We start from the raw sequence: 21,638 nt of genomic DNA, 5'->3' as shown, positions 1-21,638 counted from the left end.
CTCCATGCTTGCCCAACATCCAGTAATTGAGCAGAAATTTCCTTCAACTAAATATTGGCAAGACCGAAGCCACAAACGCCGTTCACTAGCCACCGACTCCATCCCTCGCCCTGGCAGCTGCCTGAGACTGAACCAGACTGTTCGTACCTTGGTGTCACATTTGACTCCCATTTTGAGCTTTGGACTGCATCCGTGCTATCACGAAGACCACCTATTGCCACTTCTCTAACATCGCTCAACTCTGCCCTGCCTCTGCTTATCTGCTGTTCAAACCCTCATCCATGCCTTTGTTACTTCTCGACCTGACTCTTCCAACGCACTCTGGCCGGCCTCCCATCTTTTACCCTACTTGAGGTCATCGTACACTCTGCTGCCTGTATCCTAACTCACATCAAGTCTCATTCACCCATCATCCCTGTACTTGCTGACCTACATTGGCTCCCAGTTAAGTGACACCTTGATTAAAAAATTTTCATCCTTGTTTTCATCCATCCATGGCCTCGCTCCTCCCTACCTCTGTAATCCCCTCCAATCCAACAACACTCTGATATCTGCGCTCCTCCAATTATGGCCTCTGAGCATCCCCGATCTTAATTTCTCCACTATTGGCGACCATGCCTTTTAGCTGCCAAGCCTGTAAGCTCTGGAATTTCCTCCCTAAACCTCGTTGCCTCTCTACCACTCTCCTTTGAAAACCGTCCTCTTTGACCAAACTTTTGTTCATCTAAAATAATAACACAAAATGCTGGCAATACTCAACAGATCAGGCAGCATCTGTGGCGAGAGGAACAGAGTTCATCAGAACTTCTGATGAAAGGTCAGTGACCTGAAATGTTAACTCTTGTTTTTCTCTCTTCACAGATGTTGCCTGATCTGAGTATTTTCAGCATTTTCTGTCTTTTGGTCATCTATAATATCTCCTTTGTATGTGGCTCATTTTTGAATTTTGTTGATAAATCTCCGATGAAGCACCTTTTGGATGTTTTACTACGTTAAAGGCGCTATATAAATACATGATGACGATGACTTCAACTCTTGCTCTGTTGACTAACCCTTGCTGGATGCGTGCATGTTGTGAGGAAAACCTGGGGTTTGGCTTCAACCACAATCCTCGCAACTCTTAAATGTTTTCCTGAGAATTGATGGAACTTGCTCTCAAAAGAATGACTGGCATGTTGTAGCGATTGATGCTACAACTGCAGGTTCAAAATGGATATGGAGTGCTAGAAGTTCAAAATAATTCTGCTCTTTAAAATCTCGTGCAGCACCCATTTCAATTGACGAAATTTTCCAAGTTTACGAGCAGAACTTGTGCACTTGATTTTGATTGCAATGATCAATTATTTTGCTTTATTTTTGCAGCAAGCAAAGACATTCACTCATGACTGTGTTACAGCAGAGCAGTTCCGAGTTCTCTTTGATGAACTGCACAAGGAGACCATTAAAATGGTATGTGAACAAATGGAATTTAAATAATTCTGGATACATATTTAGATTTAGGACTGTTCAGTGCCTGGTCCAGGGATTCTAATCTCATTCCATGTCTCTGTATTTGTGTGTTTAATCAGCCTATTTGTGCCATCTTTCCCAATGGTGACCAGGACACACTGTTCTATAAAATGTTGGCACTTAGTTGTTGTACTGTGACTAAGACAAATTTCCTACGCTACTTTTTAAAAAAAAAAAGTAATCTTCCAATTTCTTTGCCATTTAAAAAAAAAAATAGCTCACAATATTGGTTGCTTTGAGACATTGGGCCCAAGTTTCCACACGCGCCTAGAACGGCGCAGTCCCGACCTGGACGCCCGTTTTTTGCGCCACAAAGTGTGCCTAAAAAAATCCTCCGTATTCTCCACCTCCCTGCAGGTCCTCTGGCCCTCGGCGTAGCGCAGCACGAGCTGTGGGGGGGGCGGAGCCAGGTCCCTGCACTGAAAACAGTGCCGGGACCTCTGCACATGCGCGCTACAGTCGGCACGCAAGTGCAGTACCTCCATGTTCCCGAAACTCTGGGAGGGGCCCGAAGCACGCAGCCCTTAGCCCTGGTCGAATGGCCTCACTGGGGCTGCGTGAATAAGGCTCCTCCCACAGCCAGCTCCTGCTCTTCCCCCACCCCCCCCCCCTCCCCCCCCCACCCCCGACCAGACTCCTGCTCCCGCCCCCCCCCTTACTGGACCCGACCCGACCCGCGCTCTTCCCCGCCCCCCCCCACTGGACCCGACTCCCGCTCCCCGCCCCCGGACTGGATCTGACCTGACCTCCCCCTCCCCGACCTGACCTCCCCCTTCTCTTTCCCCCCCCTCTCCCTCTTTTTCCCCCCCTCTCTCCCTCCCTCCCCCCGAATCGACCCGACCCGACCCAACGCCACCTACCTGTAAATCTGGTGCTGGGGACGGGCCCTGCCCGAAGTCTCGGGCCGGCCCGTTCAGCCTTCGGTCCCGAAAGGCCTGCCTGAAGCACTTTCACACAGGAAGATGGTTTATTTAATCTTTTCTTTGCTTATAAATGTTTATTCAGGTTGAATTTATTTGTATAATTGTAGAAGTATAAATAAGGATTTATTATAGAATTTAATTACTTCCCTTCCCCCTTCTCTCCACCCCCCCCCCCCCCCCCCACCTCGTTCTGGTCCCCTAATTTGTAACCTGCGCCTGATTTTTTAATGTGTAGAACAGGTTTTTTCAGTTCTACAAAAATCTTCACTTGCTCCATTCTAAGTTAGTTTGGAGTACGTTTTCACTGTGGAAACTTTGAAATCAGGCGTCAGTGCCCGGACACGCCCCCTTTTGAAGAAAAAATTCTGTTCCAAAGTGGAACTGTTCTACCTGAATAGAACTGCAGAAAACAAAATGTGGAGAATTGTGATTTCTAAGATAGTCCGTTCTCTACCAGTTGCTCCTAAAAATCAGGTGCAAATTATGTGGAAACTTGGGCCCATTGAGTTGATAATTGCTCCAAGGGTGAGCTTGGGAATAAAATCATAGAATTTGACATTGCAGAAGGAACCATGTGGCCTATTGCTCCCATGCTAATTCTCAAGTTATCCAATTAATTGCTTTCCCCATAATTATTTTAAACCTTTTATTAAAAAATATATATTTATCCATTTCCCTTTTTAAATGCGATTCTGGTAGGGCATTCCATGTCTTAACAATCCAATTCATAATTTAAAAAAAGAAATCCTCCCTACCTCCCTTTGGGTGATAGTCTTACATTTACGCCCTCTCGTTACCAACTCCCTGATCAATGGAAATTTGTTTTGCCTCATTTATTTTTATTTAAAATCTCATGATTTTGAGCATTTCCATTGGATTTCCTCTTAACCTTTTAATCTTGTGATCTACCAGTCATGGGAGGTATCCTCAGTCTAGCCCCAATTGCGGAGGGTGATGGACAGATTTTCTTTAATTACGTGAATGTCAAGATAGCATCACAAGGTAATGACTAAGCTTCTTGGGAGAAATCTTTGAGTTCCCAGTTCAATGTGTCGGGAAAAGTTGAAAACCACTGGAGGAGGAAGAATTGTACATGATTCCAATTTAGTTTCCTGTTGTATTTTCCAGATCCAAATCTGTAATCACAATTCAGGTTACACTCAATAAATATTAATTTGTCCTTGGAGGGGGCGGGGAAGGAAGGGTTTAGACTTGTACAATATGTTTAGCAGGTTGATCCCTCCCCCTGGTCCTTGCTTACCTGCATTGGCTCCTGATGCTCCATATATCTCATTTAAAATTCTGATACTCTTTCAATCCTGGCATGGCTTCACTTCCTTCCTATCTTTCCAAGCTGCTTTCGTCCTGCAAACCAATACACCTTTGAGCTCTCTTCCTCTTGTGCGTGCCCCCCTCCCTCTGCCCCACCTTTGCCTGCTGTGCCTAGGTTGAGCTTTTGGTCACCCAGCCTAATATCCCCTTTGCCTCTGTGCCCATTACTTTTGATTACACCTCTGTGAAGCATGTTGGGACTGTTTTCTGTTAAAGCTGCTATTAAAATGCAAGATGCTTTTGATTACCAAATGTATTCCCGGGTTTAGGAACAGGAGTTAGCTATTCAGACCCTCTAATCTGTTCCACCATTCAATGGGATCATGGCTGATCTATGACCAAACTCCAAATACCCGCCCTTGGTCCATATCCCTTCATATCTTTGATTAACAGAAAGCTATCAATCTGTTTTAAAGTTAACAATTGGCCCAGCATCAATTGCAGTTTGCGGAAGAGAATTCCAAGCTTCTACCATCTTTTGTGTAGAAGTGTTTCCTAATTTAACTCCTGAAAGATCTGGCTCGAATTTTCAGACTCTGCCCCCTAGCTTTGGGTTTCTGCAACATATTGGATATTCCAGACTTGGAACATTATATTTAAACTCCCTCCTCCCTTTTTTTTGAGGAAGGATGATGTATTTTTCCAAGTAAGTTCCGAACCTGCTTGGAAAATTCCTTTTCTCCCCAAATTGTATTGAATTGCTCTCCTCTCCCTTGCCTCTTCTCCGCACCCTCGCCCCCCTCCCCAAATTCCGCTGAATTGTCTCGCACAGAATTAAAGGAGAAATTGTCATTGTTTCAATTCTATGGGTTTGTAACCCTAATTAATTTTGAGCTGCGTGCGTGATATCAAATTTTAGAGAACCTGTCCAGGAACATCCTAGAAACATAGAAAACATAGAAAATAGGTGCAGGAGTAGGCCATTCGGCCCTTCTAGCCTGCACCGCCATTCAATGAGTTCATGGCTGAACATGCAACTTCAGTACCCCATTCCTGCTTTCTCACCATACCCCTTGATTCCCCGAGTAGTAAGGACTTCATCTAACTCCTTTTTGAATATATTTAGTGAATTGGCCTCAACAACTTTCTGTGGTAGAGAATTCCACAGGTTCACCACTCTCTGGGTGAAGAAATTCCTCCTCATCTCGGTCCTAAATGGCTTCCCCCTTATCCTTAGACTGTGTCCCCTGGTTCTGGACTTCCCCAACATTGGGAACATTCTTCCTGCATCTAACCTGTCCAACCCCGTCAGAATTTTAAACGTTTCTATGAGGTCCCCTCTCATTCTTCTGAACTCCAGTAAATACAAGCCCAGTTGATCCAGTCTTTCTTGATGGGTCAGTCCCGCCATCCCGGGAATCAGTCTGGTGAACCTTCGCTGCACTCCCTCAATAGCAAGAATGTCCTTCCTCAGGTTAGGAGACCAAAACTGTACACAATACTCCAGGTGTGGCCTCACCAAGGCCCTGTACAACTGTAGCAACACCTCCCTGCCCCTGTACTCAAATCCCCTCGCTATGAAGGCCAACATGCCATTTGCTTTCTTAACCGCCTGCTGTACCTGCAAGCCAACCTTCAATGACTGATGTACCATGACACCCAGGTCTCTTTGCATCTCCCCTTTTCCTAATCTGTCACCATTCAGATAATAGTCTGTCTCTCTGTTTTTACCACCAAAGTGGATAACCTCACATTTATCCACATTATACTTCATCTGCCATGCATTTGCCCACTCACCTAACCTATCCAAGTTGCTCTGCAGCCTCATAGAATCCTCCTCGCAGCTCACACTGCCACCCAACTTAGTGTCATCTGCAAATTTGGAGATACTACATTTAATCCCCTCGTCTAAATCATTAATGTACAGTGTAAACAGCTGGGGCCCCAGCACAGAACCTTGCGGTACCCCACTAGTCACTGCCTGCCATTCTGAAAAGTCCCCATTTACTCCTACTCTTTGCTTCCTGTCTGACAACCAGTTCTCAATCCATGTCAGCACACTACCCCCAATCCCATGTGCTTTAACTTTGCACATTAATCTCTGTGTGGGACCTTGTCGAAAGCCTTCTGAAAGTCCAAATATACCACATCAACTGGTTCTCCCTTGTCCACTCTACTGGAAACATCCTCAAAAAATTCCAGAAGATTTGTCAAGCATGATTTCCCTTTCACAAATCCATGCTGACTTGGACCTATCATATTACCTCTTTCCAAATGCACTGCTATGACATCCTTAATAATTGATTCCATCATTTTACCCACTACCGATGTCAGGCTGACTGGTCTGTAATTCCCTGTTTTCTCTCCCTCCTTTTTTAAAAAGTGGGGTTACATTGGCTACCCTCCACTCCATAGGAACTGATCCAGAGTCAATGGAATGTTGGAATCCTAATGAGCTATTGTACTTGAATTTTTAAATCCAAATGTGTGGTACAGAGGTGCAGTAGCAACTTACTGAATTAGTAATCCTGAGGCCTGGATTAATAAGAGAATTGGTTCATTTCTCACCATTGCAGTTTGAGAATTTGAATTTAGTTTATATATTTTTTTTAAATTCTGGCAACTGTAAAAGAGCCAATGAAGCAGTCAGATTGTCATTTTAAAAACAGAACTGTTCACTAAGGGAAAACTGCCAAACTCCCCCATTCTCGCCTGTGATTCCAGTCCCACACCAACATAGTTGACTCTCAACTGCCCTCAAGTGACCTAGCAATGAATGTATCAAACCACTAAGATTGCAGCAAGACGATCATAAAGACGATCCAATACCAGCTTCTCGGGGCAACTAGGGATGGGCAATAAATGCTGGCCATGCCAGTGATGCCCTCATTCCAAGACTGAGATTTAAAAAAAAATAATTGTTGCTTATGGAATGTATACGTGTAAATTTGTGTGATCAGTGACCCAAATAATGCCATATTACATTTGATGTATCTGTTTGATGCATTGGTGGTCATTTTCCAAAATTCCTTGGACTCTGGATCAGTACCTATGGATTGGAGGGTAGCTAATGTAACCCCACTCTTTTTAAAAAGGAGGGAGAGAAAACTGAATTATAAACCGGTTAGCCTGACATCGGTGGTGGGGAAAATGCTGGAATCAATTATTAAAGATGTGACAGCAGTGACAGAACCGGTCCAAGTCAGCATGGATTTATGAAAGGGAAATCATGCTTGACAAATCTTGAATTTTTTGAGGATGTAACTAGTAGAGTGGACAAAGGCGAACCAGTGGATGTGATGTATTTGGACTTTCAAAAGGCTTGTGACAAGGTCCCACACAAGAGATTGCTGTGCAAAATTAAGGCACATGGTATTGGTGGTGTATTGACGTGGAAACAGAGTGGGAATAAACGGGTCATTTTCAGAATGGCAGGTAGTGACTAGTGGGGTGCTGCAAGGATCAGTGCTGAGACCCCAGCTATTTACAATATACATTAATGATTTAGACGAAGGATTGAATGTAATATCTCCAAGTTTGCAGATGACACTAAGCTGGGAGGCAGTGTAAGCTGTGAGGAGGATATGAAGAGACTGTAGGGTGATTGGACAGGTTAGGTGTATGGACAATTGCATGGCAGATGCAGTATAATGTGGATAAATGTGAGGTTATCCACTTTTGGTGGCAAAAACAGGAAGGCAGATTATTATCTGAATGGTGACCGATTAGTAAAAGAGGAGGTGCAACGAGACCTGGGTGTCATGACACATCATTCACTGAAGGTAGGCATGTAGGTACAGCAGGCAGTAAAGAAGGCAAATGGCATGCTGTCTTTCATAGTGAGAGGATTTGAGTTTTGGAGCAGGGAGGTCTTACTGCAGTTGTACAGGGCCATGGTGAGACCACATCTTCAGTATTGTGTGCAGTTTTGGTCGTCTAATCTGAGGAAGGATGTGCTTGCTATTGAGCAAGTGCAGCGAAGGTTCACCAGACTAATTCCCGGGATGGCAGAACTAACATATGAAGAACGACTAGGTTGGCTAGGCTTATACTCACTGAAATTTAGAAGAATGAATGGGGATCTCCTAGAAACATAGAAAATTCTGACAGGACTGGACAGGTTAGATGCAGGAAGAATGTTCCCGATGTTGGGGAAGTCCAGAGCCAGGGGTCACAGTCTTAAGGATAAGGGGTAAGCCATATAGGACCGAGATGAGGAGAAACTTTTTCATTCAGAGTGGTGAACCTGTGGAATTCTCTACCACAGAAAGTTGTTGAGTCTAGTTCGTTGGATATATTCAAGAGGGAGTTAGATGTGGCCCTTGCAGCTAAGGGGATCAGAGGGTATGGAGAGAAAGAGGGAGAGGGGTACTGAAGTTGCATGATCAGCCATGATCATATTGGATGGCGGTGTAGGCTCAAATGGCATGCTCCTGCACCTATTTTCTATGTTTCGATGTTTAAAATGTCCTGTGAATAAAATTGTATTCTGATTAAATAGAAGCATCCTTATTAACCTGGTACTCAGATTTCTTCTGGGTTTTTTTAATATGACTTTTGAAAAAATGTACAGATATTCAATGTAATTAAATGAACCTTTCAAAGTGCTTTTATTTTTTTGAGGTCTTGCAAGATTACTTTGATATTCAGGATTCTAAATTCAGCAAATAACTCAAAGTAAAAGCAAACATTTGTAAAATCCATGCTCTGGTCGAAATGAAGAACCAAGAAATATGTGAAATGTGTTTCCTTTCAGTATCCACCAAAGCCAGCATATCGATCAATATTCTTGCAAAAGCTCCAGACTGTGTTCAGCCATCGCTTCGCAGATTATGTTGAGAACCTAATGGTTGCAGTGCACTTGACTTGCATTTTTGTAAGTTGCCAACTTTTATTCGTCATGAGAAACTAGTGATGTAGTATCTCTGAAAAAGTTTATAGCATATCTTTCATCAGGAAGACAACTTGGACCAGAAGAATGCTGGTGTCCTGAGCTACTCGTGGTACCTCATTTGCTGGTTCATCATCATCGGCAGTCCCTCAGAATCGAGGAAGACTTGCTTCCACTCTTAACATGAGTCCTTAGGTGGCTGAACAGTCCAATACGAGAGCCACAGTCCCTGTCAGGTGGGATAGATAGTCATTGAGGGTAAGGGAGGGTGGGACAGATTTGCTGCACGCTCTTTCCGCTGCCTGTGCTTGATTTCTACATGTACATAGGAACAGGAGTAGGCCATTCAACCTCTCTAGCTTGCTCCGCCATTTTATTAGATCATGGCTGATCTGCGACCTAACTCCATAAACCTGCCTTTGGCTGATAACCAAAGGTATTAAGGGATAACAGCTATCAATCTCAGACTTAAAATTGATCTGCTACAAATGTACAGGGTATTGGTGAGGCCTCACCTGCGAGTACTGCGTGCAGTTTTGGTCTCTGTATTTAAGGAAGGATGTACTTGCATTGGAGGCTGTTCGGAAAAGGTTCACTAGGTTGATTCCGGAGATGAGGGGGTTGATCTATGAAAAAAGGTTGAATAGGTTGGGCCTACACACACTGGAGCTCAGAAGAATGAGAGGTGATCTTATCGAAACATAAGATAATGAGGGGGCTTGACGAGGTGGATGCAGAGAGGATATTTCCACTCATAGGGGAAACTAAAACTAGGAGACATCGTCTCAGAATAAGAGGCTGCCCATTTAAAACTGAGATGAGGAGGAATTTCTTCTCTCGGATGTTTGTAAATCAATAGAAGTCTCTGCCCCAGAGAGCTGTGGAGGCTGGGTCATTGAATATATTTAAGATGGCGATAGACAGATTTTTGAACGATAAGGGAGTAATGGGTTATGGGGAGCAGGCAGGGAAGTGGAGCTATGATCAGATCAGCTATGATCAGATCAGCCATGATCTTATTGAATGGCGGAGCAGGCTCAAGTGGCCAAATAGCCTACTCCTCCTATTATGTTCTTATCTAGCATCAGTTGGCATTTGTGGAAGAGTTCCAAACTTCTACCACCCTTTGTGTCGAAGTGTTTCCTAATTTCACTCCTGAAAAGTCTGGCTCTAATTTTAGATTCCCCAAGCAGTGGAAATAATTTCTCTCCGTCTACCCTATCTGTTCCCCTTAGTATTTTGAAACCTTCGATTAGATCACTCCTTAACCTTCTAAATTCCAGGGAATACAACCCTAATTTGTGTAATCTCTCCTCATAATTTAACCCTTGGAGTCTGGCTATCATTCTGGTAAACCTGTGCTGCACTCCCTCAAAGGCCAATATATTCCAGAACTGCTCACAGTATTCCAGGTGTGGTCTAACCAGGATAAAAGGGAGAATTATAAAAAGCAAAGACTGAAATTCAGAAATCAACGTAGTCGTAGTCTCTGTCACAAATGAGTTTGTCTTAAATCACGTGAAGGAAGTTTGGGCAATCTTTGCTCGTCTGTAGTGTAAAATGTGTGAAACGTTTGAGTGTTCTGAAAGGTGTGAGAAAATTAGTTCCCATTGGGATTAAGCGATCTCGTAGATTTTTCAATTCCCACATGTTCTTGTATGTTATTTGAAGCTTATAATTTTTTAAAAAAATCTTTAACTGCCAAAACGCTTACAACTAGTTTTTTTTTTTGATCTCGTGTTGCACGTGGTGCTCAAGACCCAAGTGCAGTTTTGAAATGGAGTGGGATCAGGAGGCAATGGTGGGTGTAATTGGAACAGGGCATACAAATGTAATTCAGTCTTTATTTTAGTCGTGTAGTCTGTCCTTATTCTTGCATTTCTATAAAAAAATCGTATGCCCATATTTATAATGGAAACTGCATATCTGAATTTGTCTTGCTGCAATTTTAACCCCCCCCCCCTGTAGTGCCTCTAGTGGGTGAAGGGTGCAGTTACAACATGACATCCTGTGTAAATGTGGGCATAGGAATTTATAATGGAAGATAGTGACGACAAATCTGAGTAATGTGAGATCTTATGTTAATGGATGTAGTTTGAGTTGTTTGAATTATTTTATTAGGTTGCTCTGGTACTTGATGCAGAGAAACCCATTTCTGAACGTGATGGATTTTTTTCTGGGGTAAGTCTAGTTTTTGCTTTTGAGACATTCGCAATCTTTGGGAAAATGAGCGGTTCTTGTTTTTATTTCTGGCCATATTGGGAGGGGAAAAAATCATTTTTGCTCTTCATCCTGAGTTTTGCAGGTTGTGAATGGCTCCTTTGTCCTCTACTATCTATTGGAAATGGCTTTGAAAATCTTTGCTTTCGGCATTAAGGGTTACTGTTCATACAAAAGCAATCTATTTGATGGGCTTCTAACTCTCCTACTACTGGTAAGTGTACTGATTTTTTTAATATCTCCCTGTAGCAGTTAAAATGTATTCATTCTGTCTCTTTGGCCGTCAATGGATATAAGCCTTAAATTTGTCTCTAGTTCACAGAAATGATGTGAAACTTGTCCTTTTAACTAAATAAGACTCAGCCTCTTTATGTTTAAAAACAGGGGTTTGGTCAAGAGGTTTTGCCTGCGATTATGCTGGTTTTACTTCATGTACTTGGAGAAAATCAAATTGCCATAGCAGCTTGCTGAGTAGCATGAAAATCAAGTTATAAATACTTGGGAGCAAAATGTGCATCTGCTGATGACAGTGATTGATCATTTGCAATGTTTGATGCTGGACTAGTTTTGTTGAGGTTGGTCACTGCGCCCTCCAGTATGGCAGATATTGCTTATATTACTGAACTAGTAATCCAGAGGCCTGGACTCATGATCCGGAGGCGTGAGTTCAAATCCCACTACGGCAGCTGTGAAATTTAAATTCAGTTAATTACATAAATCTGGAATGAAAAGCTAGATTCTGTAATGTTGACAATGAAACTACTGGATTGTTGTCGTAACCCATCTAGTTCGCTATTGTCCTTTTTAGGGAAGGAAATCTGCTGTCCATGCCTGATCTGGCCTATGTGACTCCAGAGCCCACAGCAATGTGCTTGACTCTTAACTGCCCTCTGAAATGGCCTAGCAAGCAATTCAGTTGTACCAAAGCACTACAAAGACCTTCAGCACAGGGACTGCAGTGGTTCAAGAAGGTGGCTCACCACCACCTTCTGGAGGGCAATTGGGAATGGCAGTAAATGCTGGCCTTGCCAGCCCCCACCCACATCCTGTGAATGAATTTGTGTTTAAACTTATTTTTCCCTATATGCTTTCTCCTTCTTAGAGGATGGACTAAAGAACTGATCTAGCTGTTCGAAGCATCAGTTATGGTGGTCTGTGTGCTATCCAGAGGTACTTGAACAGTGGCCTGGTGTGACTAGCCCAACTGGATGCATGATTAAAATGCTGAATAGGATGAATACCAGTGACTTGGTGAGAAGGAACTGATATTTTTCCAAAACTTTTATTTTAGGTTCTGCAACTATCATCTCTTGTACAGTATGGCTTGCCTCATCCGGGATGGTATGTTTTTGACCCTGATACTTTCACCTTGTTATAAATTGGTAACGTCCCTTCCTAATAAAAGTAACAATGTTTCAGAAAATGTACACAGCCTACAATCTCCGCTTTCAGATAATCCTCTGCACGCTTAAGTATCCTTGTAACTGAGTGAGCGCAATTTTAGAAATAGGAGCTCTTGATAGTTTTATTGTACATGTCAAATTTGAAGACATTCTCCAGGAGATTATGAAATCTCAAGGGGGAAATGTACTGTTTTAAAATGAATATTGGTTATTTTTAATGCTATGGAAATCGTTTTTAATTAAATATTGATGCCTTCCTGTTGTGCAAATTGTCTTCTGATTGGTGTTTAAAAATAGTTCAGATGATTTTGAAGTTGAATTCTAGAATGTTAAATGTGTGTGTGTTGTCATCACCTTAACAACTAAACCATTTTTGAATTTAAAATGCTGTTTTTAAAAAGTTAACCAAATATGTTCTCTAAATTGTATCTCTTACTGTTAAATTCTTACAAACGCCTATACATCAGGTCCTTTACCTTGAACACGCAAAGGAAATAACAGGTTGTCAAAAATCGAAATTGGGAACTTGGTGATGTAGACAGTTTTTGTAGTCCAATAAGCTTTCCTGCAAGGATTATTGAAATGTGAAGCCTGGGGTCTCTTAATTATGTTCCCTAATTTGTTCATAGTTTTAACTAACAAATGATCACTGAGGAGGGGTGGGGGAGGATGTTTGTGGAGAAAATGGCCCAGACGTATTTGGACCAAACCAGTGAGGGTCGAAGTCAGTGGGACGCATTCTTTACATTTTGATTCAAAGCGTCCACAACAATCTTTGTATCAGCACTTTCCCTTTTGCACAATGGAAAGGGAGCATTGGTCATATTTTAGTTCATCATTTTAACTGGTTTCTCGCCTATGTGCGCTGCGTGTTTTCACGACAGCGGGGAAGCAAGATTCTGAGGTTGGAGAGCAGAGTAGTTGCAGTTGCTATGCATTATAAAAGTACTTTTTCCCCCTCCCCCATCATTTTGGTCTTAAAACTCAGCTGAAAACAGTTGCAATGGAATATGTATTTCCAAGAAAACTTTAGATACTCTGTCACAAGATTATCATATGCCCAAGTGCGAATGTCTGCGTCTGTTAGCCGACTGCAAACCAAAACAAATGGTGACATTTGTGTCCAAAGTAATATCAATTGATTTTTGAACTATCTGACTTCCCTACAGGAATCCAGAATTGCATGGATTGCTCTCCCTTTGGGAAACCGTTCGGCTGGCGAATATGCTCATAGTTTTCCGATTCCTTCGGATAATTCCCAATATCAAGGTGATGTTGGATTAAAATATTCCTCCTGAATGACTGTTGCATAAAGTTCGTTCTTGTAGAGGGAATTTCTAAAAATGTGGTACTCGTGTTGGGACCTTTTTAAACTTTATAATCAAGGGATGCACATTCTTAATTGAACTTCTTGTGTGCATACTTTGGACCAGAAAATGCATGTTCCATTAACAGGATGCACCCTTTTGTTTTGATCTAATTTTATGATCTTCGTTTGATGCAATATGAAATAGTGCAATAACTGTATTGCAAAATAAAAGTTATTTAAAAATAAAAGGGCAGGTGAAGAAGTATGGTCGGGTCGTTTGAGTTCTAAACAGATGAGTTTATAATCTTGGAGCTCCGGGTTATGTTGTGAATTTAATCAGCTATGCTATCTAATAGAAACATTGAAGCAGGTGGTCCCATTGTAATCTGAGGAAAAATTTGACCACTTCCAACTTATTCCAAGAGGCACTGCAGTCCACATGGCCTAGGTGATCATGATCATAAACTTTATTTTTCTTGCTCCTACCCTACCCTCCCCTCCCCAGGGTGGAACAGGGTGAGTTCTGTGAAAGCAACCTGTAACACAAGTGGCAGCAAGAAATTTCAGTGGAGTAATAGAAACATAGAAACATAGAAAATAGGTGCAGGAGTAGGCCATTCGGCCCTTCTAGCCTGCACCGCCATTCAATGAGTTCATGGCTGAACATGCAACTTCAGTACCCCATTCCTGCTTTCTCACCATACCCCTTGATTCCCCCTAGTAGTAAGGACTTCATCTAACTCCTTGAATATATTTAGTGAATTGGCCTCAACAACTTTCTGTGGTAGAGAATTCCACAGGTTCACCACTCTCTGGGTGAAGAAATTCCTCCTCATCTCGGTCCTAAATGGCTTCCCCCTTATCCTTAGACTGTGTCCCCTGGTTCTGGACTTCCCCAACATTGGGAACATTCTTCCTGCATCTAACCTGTCCAACCCCGTCAGAATTTTAAACGTTTTTATGAGGTCCCCTCTCATTCTTCTGAACTCCAGTGAATATAAGCCCAGTTGATCCAGTCTTTCTTGATAGGTCAGTCCCGCCATCCCGGGAATCAGTCTGGTGAACCTTCGCTGCACTCCCTCAATAGCAAGAATGTCCTTCCTCAGGTTAGGAGACCAAAACTGTACACAATACTCCAGGTGTGGCCTCACCAAGGCCCTGTACAATTGTAGCAACACCTCCCTGCCCTTGTACTCAAATCCCCTCGCTATGAAGGCCAACATGCCATTTGCTTTCTTAACCGCCTGCTGTACCTGCATGCCAACCTTCAGTGACTGATGTACCATGACACCCAGGTCTCTTTGCACCTACCCTTTTCCTAATCTGTCACCATTCAGATAATAGACTGTGTCTCTATTTTTACCACCAAAGTGGATAACCTCACATTTATCCACATTATAAATCATCTGCCATGCATTTGCCCACTCACCTAACCTATCCAAGTCGCTCTGCAGCCTCATAGAATCCTCCTTGCAGCTCACACTGCCACCCAACTTAGTGTCATCCGCAAATTTGGAGATACTACATTTAATCCCCTCGTCTAAATCATTAATGTACAGTGTAAATAGCTGGGGCCCCAGCACAGAACCTTGCGGTACCCCACTAGTCACTGCCTGCCATTCTGAAAAGTCCCCATTTACTCCTACTCTTTGCTTCCTGTCTGACAACCAGTTCTCAATCCATGTCAGCACACTACCCCCAATCCCATGTGCTTTAACTTTGCACATTAATCTCTTGTGTGGGACCTTGTCGAAAGCCTTCTGAAAGTCCAAATATACCACATCAACTGGTTTTCCCTTGTCCACTCTACTGGAAACATCCTCACAAAATTCCAGAAGATGTGTCAAACATGATTTCCCTTTCACAAATCCATGCTGACTTGGACCTATCATATTACCTCTTTCCAAATGCACTGCTATGACATCCTTAATAATTGATTCCATCATTTTACCCACTACCGATGTCAGGCTGACCGTTCTGTAATTCCCTGTTTTCTCTCTCCCTCCTTTTTTAAAAAGTGGGGTTACATTGGCTACCCTCCACTCCATAGGAACTGATCCAGAGTCAATGGAATGTTGGAAAATGACTGTCAATGCATCCACTATTTCCAAGGCCACCTCCTTAAGTACTCTGGGATGCAGTCCATCAGGCCCTGGGGATTTATCGGCCTTCAATCCCATCAATTTCCCCAACACAATTTCCTGACTAATAAGGATTTCCCTCAGTTCCTCCTCCTTACTAGACCCTCCGACCTCTTTTATATCCAGAAGGTTGTTTGTGTCCTCCTCAGTGAATACCGAACCAAAGTACTTGTTCAATTGGTCCACCATTTCTTTGTTCCCCGTTATGACTTCCCCTGATTCTGACTGCAGGGGACCGACGTTTGTCTTTACTAACCTTTTTCTCTTTACATATCTATAGAAACTTTTGCAATCTGTCTTAATGTTCCCTGCAAGCTTCTTCTCGTACTCCATTTTCCCTGCCCTAATCAAACCCTTTGTCCTCCTCTGCTGAGTTCTAAATTTCTCCCAGTCCCCGGATTCTCTGCTATTTCTGGCCAATTTGTATGCCACTTCCTTGGCTTTAATGCTATACCTGATTTCCCTTGATAGCCACGGTTGAGCCACCTTCCCTTTTTTATTTTTACGAGAGACAGGAATGTACAATTGTTGTAGTTCATCCATGCGGTCTCTAAATGTCTGCCATTGCCCATCCACAGTCAACCCCTTCAGTATCATTCGCCAATCTATCCTAGCCAATTCACGCCTCATACCTTCAAAGTTACCCTTCTTTAAGTTCTGGACCATGGTCTCTGAATTAACTGTTTCATTCTCCATCCTAATGCAGAATTCCACCATATTATGGTCACTCTTCCCCAAGGGGCCTCGCACAACGAGATTGCTAATTAATCCTCTCTCATTACACAACACCCAGTCTAAGATGGCCTCCCCCCTTGTTGGTTCCTCGACATATTGGTCTAAAAAACCATCCCTTATGCACTCCAGGAAATCCTCCTCTACTGTATTGCTTCCAGTTTGGTTAACCCAATCTATGTGCATATTAAAGTCACCCATTATAACTGCTGCACCTTTATTGCATGCACCCCTAATTTCATGTTTGATGCCCTCCCCAACATCACTACTACTGTTTGGAGGTCTGTACACAACTCCCACTAATGTTTTTTGTCCTTTGGTATTCTGCAGCTCGACCCATATAGATTCCACATCATCCAAGCTGATGTCCTTCCGAACTATTGCCTTAATTTGCTCCTTAACCAGCAATGCTACCCCACCTCCTTTTCCTTTTATTCTATCTTTCCTGAATGTTGAATACCCCTGGATGTTGAGTTCCCAGCCCTGATCATCCTGGAGCCACGTCTCCGTAATCCCAATCACATCATATTTGTTAACATCTATTTGCACAGTTAATTCATCCACTTTATTGCGGATACTCCTTGCATTAAGACACAAAGCCTTCAGGCTTGTTCTTTTAACACCCTTTGTCCTTTTAGAATTTTGCTGTACAGTGGCCCTTTTTGTTCTTTGCCCTCCACTTTTCCTCATCTCCTTTCTGTCTTGCTTTTGCCTCCTTTTTGTTTCCCTCTGTCTCCCTGCATTGGTTCCCATCCCCCTGCCATATCAGTTTAAATCCTCCCCAACAGCACTAGCAAACACTCCCCCTAGGACATTGGTTCCGGTCCTGCCCAGGTGCAGACCGTCCGGTTTGTACTGGTCCCACCTCCCCCAGAACCGGTTCCAATGCCCCAGGAATTTGAATCCCTCCCTGTTGCACCACTGCTCAAGCCACGTATTCATCTGCACTATCCTGCGATTCCTACTCTGACTATCACGTGGCACTGGTAGCAATCCCGAGATTACTAGTTTTGAGGTCCTACTTTTAATTTAGCTCCTAGCTCCTTAAATTCGTTTCGTAGGATCTCATCCCTTTTTTTACCTATGTCGTTGGTACCAATGTGCACCACGACAACTGGCTGTTCTCCCTCCCTTTTTAGAATGTCCTGCACCCGCTCCGAGACATCCTTGACCCTTGCACCAGGGAGGCAACATACCATCCTGGAGTCTCGGTTGCGGCCGCAGAAACGCCTATCTATTCCCCTCACCATTGAATCCCCAATCACTATTGCTCTCCCACTCTTTTTCCTGCCCTCCTGTGCAGCAGAGCCAGCCACGGTGCCATGAACTTGGCTGCTGCTGCCCTCCCCTGATGAGTCATCCCCCTCAACAGTACCCAAAGCAGTGTATCTGTTTTGCAGGGGGTTGACCACAGGGGACTCCTGCACTACCTTCCTTGCACTGCTCTTCCTGTTGGTCTTCCATTCCCTATCTGGCTGTGGACCCTTTCCCTGCGGTACGACCAACTCGCTACACGTGATACTCACGTCATTCTCAGCATCGTGGATGCTCCAGAGTGAATCCACCCTCAGCTCCAACTCTGCAACGCGGTCTGTCAGGAGCTGGAGGCGGATACACTTCCCGCACACGTAATCGTCAGGGACACCGGAAGTGTCCCTGAGTTCCCACATGGTACAGGAGGAGCATAACACCCGACCGAGCTCTCCTGCCATGACTTAACCCTTATATATACTTAAATTGGCAACAACAATGTTAAGAGTTAAGTAATTTTCCGCAGCACCTAAACTCTTAATTTTTGTCACATTTCTAGTTGTAGAGCCTTTGTGTCTCAATCTAGCAGGTTATATTGCTGCAAATACATTCTGGTGATTTGGACTCCTCAGTGAACACATGTACAGGCTGCATTGTTCGTTGCCATATTGTGTTCATAAGGAATAGGAGCAGGCCATTTGGCCCCTCGAGCCTGCTCCGCCATTCCATTGAGATTATGGCTGATCTTTTACTCAATTCCACTTTCCTGCGCTATCCCTTTAATATCCAATGATTCCCTTCATATAAAATTCTATTTATGATTAAGTTGAGGGGTTCACCAGGTTAATTAATGGTGGTACGATGGCACCGGGATACTTTCAGACTCCAGAACCTTTTTAACAAAACAACAAATGCCCCAGAGAACTGTGGAGGCAGGGTCATTGAATATATTTAAGGCGGAGATAGACAGATTTTTGAGCAATAAGGGAGTAAAGGGTTATGGGGAACGGGCAGGGAAGTGGAGCTGAGTCCATGATCAGATCAGCCATGATATTAAATGGCGAACAGACTCGAGGGGCCAAATGGCCTACTCCTGCTCCTATTATGTTCTTATGAATACGGGGCTCGGGAGTTGTAGTCTACATTTGACTAGTAAATCTTGTCACTAGTCTGCTGCCATTTTCATGTCTGTGAAAAGTAATAATTCTGCAACTTCAGAAGCAGCAGAGAAATAATTGAACGAGACTGGTTTCTGAAGTATTGCAGAATTTCAGGATATGAAACCTGAAGGGTTTGTGCAATGCTGAAAAAAAATCATGTGGTGTGGAATGGTTTACGCTGTGTAATATATTTCATGTATTTACTGCTTGTCTTTTCCAGTTGATGGCGTTAGTTGCTAGTGGTCTCTTCGATCTGATCAAGAATTTGCGAGCTTTTGCTGGAATTCTTGTGGTGAGTGGCAGAACTTTTTTTTAAATGGAGTAATGTTGCCATTCATTGTTTAGCAAATAATGCATTTTATATCTGATGCACTAACAGTCAAGATTATGAAGCACATCTTTCACCTCCAGTCTCTCCTGATGAGGTTGAATCCTGATCGAGATTAAATGCATTTTTTTAAAATTCGTTCTTGGGCTGTGGGTGTCATTGGCAAGGCCAGCATTTATTGCCCATCCCTTATCGCCGCCTTGAAATGCTGCAGTTCTGGGTGGTGAAGGTACTCCCACAGTAATGTTAGGGAAGGAATGCTCATGGAATAATTAAAGTTTAGGTTGTGGTGGTACAGGGTGATGCCTGGAACCAGCTTTGGCTTGTCCTAAGGTTATTGGGGAATAGAGGTAAAAGGGTTGTCTCTACATCTCTCTTTCCAGTCCCATTGCCTCCTTTTAACCTCCCACCCTTTCCTGTTCCTTTTTTTAAATGTTTTTTATCTGCAACATCCTCCTTGTTTTTGTTTGTTGAGGTATTCTCCATTCCTTAACTGGCCATTTCACTCGTGGTTTCTCTCTGTCTTCTATATATTTATATTTCCCCCCCGCCCCCCCTTTGTGATTGACTGCATTAATACGCCCATCCACACCAAGGGCTCAATTTTCCCCAAAGCTGTTTTTTGGCACACTTGGAGTTATGCTCTTTTTTGGGGGGGGCCCAACTACGCCCCCAAAAAAAATCATCCAAGTTTCCCCATTTTGAATTGTTGATTTTGGCGCCGTCTAACCTGTCCTTTAGCTTTGGGGGTGGAGCCTAAGATCTGCACCAAAAAATCTAGTTGCCAGGGTAACCAGGGACGTGCTGAGGATGAAAAGTGATAAATACAACAGCCAGCTCACCAACCTGCACAAGCACTTTGCACGTTGTAGCAACTTACCACCATTAAATTATTGAAGTGTCTATCTCCCCTTCCCCTTCCTGTGCCGGTACCTGCTACTATCCAGGGCCGAAGGGCCTCCCGGTACCCACTCCTAACTCTGGCTGAAAGGCTTCCCTCCCCTGTCAGTGTCGGTACCCGCTTCTAACTCTGGCCAAAAGGCCTTTTCTCCCGCTCCCTCTGCTGCTGCTGTCCAAGCTGTGGAACTGCATCTGCTGCGCTGATTTTCTTAACTGCCCAGAAGGTTTTTCCACAGAGGTCACATACGCCGTCCTAAGAAAATTTGGAGTAACTCGGAGCTGTCCAAACTTTCTTAAATGGCCAGAATTGGCGCGGGTGGCAGGTTACGCCCCCAATGAGGTAACCTTTGGGGAAACATGGATATTTTAATTTGGGCCCAAAAAAACAGCACGAATAACTAGGGAAAATTGAGCCCATGATGTTAAATGGTGTGATCTCACTGCAGATGCTGACTGACCTGCTGATTATTTCCAGCCTCTTTTTAAAAAAAAAAAAAATGTTTGTTTCAGATTTCCAGTTTTTTATTTGCTTTTTGTCAGCTTGGTTCAATTAGTTGACACCTTGCCTTTTTTGAGTCAGAAGGTTGTGGGTTCAAGCCAAACTTCAGGCCTCTACTCGGTTGATGAGCCTCTAGCTGGAGGATGCAAAGAATAACTCATTCAGTTCCCACCACACTCACAATTAAGGATGGTTGTCTTGTCCAATACTCTGGTTCTCTATTTCCACCACTAAAACAATTGTGAAATTGTTCTGTTCTCCTTTTTACAGGAGGAGCCATGTATCGGGTAGGAATGTGGGTTTATGCTTATTCATACCCAGCTGACCATTGTTAACACAATGTGCGGCATGTATGTTGTCTTAATATAATTAGGATGAACTATTGATGGGAAAATTAATTTTGAAAATGACTAGATTAACCTTTTTACATCATGGTTTAAAACTCATTTTACTGACCACTTACTGTTTCCATCACTCTTACAGGTTGCATACTATGTTTTTGCAATTGTTGGTGTAGTATTGTTTAAAGACACAATCCCAGTTCCCTATAACTCAACAAATACAAGGCAAGTTTCAGTCTGGGTGCAAATGCAACCTTTTTTCTTTGTGGTTATTTTTAAGCTGTTGGGGTTAGATATTGAAAATGTATACTAGTTTATACTTTGGTTTTTGTTTAAAAATATAATGGAACAACATGACTTTTTGTTCTTCCACTCCATTTCTCTTGAAAGCAGTGACGACTGCCTTCTGGTGGCTTCCACAACTGGTGTGTGTGTGTGTGTTGATTTGAGTGCCAGCAGGCTATTTGACCATTGATTCAGTTGTAATGCAGCCAATGGCCGTTCACCTGTACTTCCAGCTAAGCTCACAGAATAGTGATCAGGAATGGGAATCTCCTCTCCAATTTCCACTCCATGATCCAGAAGGCTGGTACCAATCGTGATGCCCTTGCTGTCGCCTCAGCCAACTTAACACCGACCGAGGAAACTTGCCTGGGATCTTTCTGGTCTGTCACTCAGCTACCCTTGCTGAGCCATTGGGAGAGCAGCATTGAGTGGCTGAGCTTACTCTTTGGATACAGTCAGTTGAATTTTGGGGCA

At 43.3% G+C, this 21,638-nt stretch overlaps 1 protein-coding gene across 3 annotated transcripts in view; it reads left to right on the top strand.

The window, feature by feature from the left end:
• The window catches only part of tpcn2 (two pore segment channel 2), a 68,246-nt gene that overhangs the window by 35,187 nt on the left and 11,421 nt on the right, over positions 1 to 21,638 (top strand). The window contains exons 14-21 of one of the 3 annotated variants that reach the window (XM_070898611.1): positions 1,363 to 1,449; positions 8,461 to 8,580; positions 10,717 to 10,776; positions 10,901 to 11,029; positions 12,107 to 12,156; positions 13,388 to 13,487; positions 19,032 to 19,103; positions 21,022 to 21,104. In XM_070898611.1, the coding sequence (XP_070754712.1) occupies positions 1,363 to 1,449; positions 8,461 to 8,580; positions 10,717 to 10,776; positions 10,901 to 11,029; positions 12,107 to 12,156; positions 13,388 to 13,487; positions 19,032 to 19,103; positions 21,022 to 21,104 (701 nt within the window). The remainder of the gene's footprint in view (positions 1 to 1,362; positions 1,450 to 8,460; positions 8,581 to 10,716; positions 10,777 to 10,900; positions 11,030 to 12,106; positions 12,157 to 13,387; positions 13,488 to 19,031; positions 19,104 to 21,021; positions 21,105 to 21,638) is intronic. The other 2 variants (XM_070898612.1, XM_070898613.1) reach the window with 2 other exon arrangements.

Source organism: Pristiophorus japonicus, chromosome 14 (genome assembly GCF_044704955.1).
Source record: "Pristiophorus japonicus isolate sPriJap1 chromosome 14, sPriJap1.hap1, whole genome shotgun sequence".
Taxonomy (NCBI): domain Eukaryota; kingdom Metazoa; phylum Chordata; class Chondrichthyes; family Pristiophoridae; genus Pristiophorus; species Pristiophorus japonicus.
The sequence above is the reverse complement of the archived record's forward strand: the minus strand, read 5'-3'. Positions and strand labels throughout refer to the sequence as shown.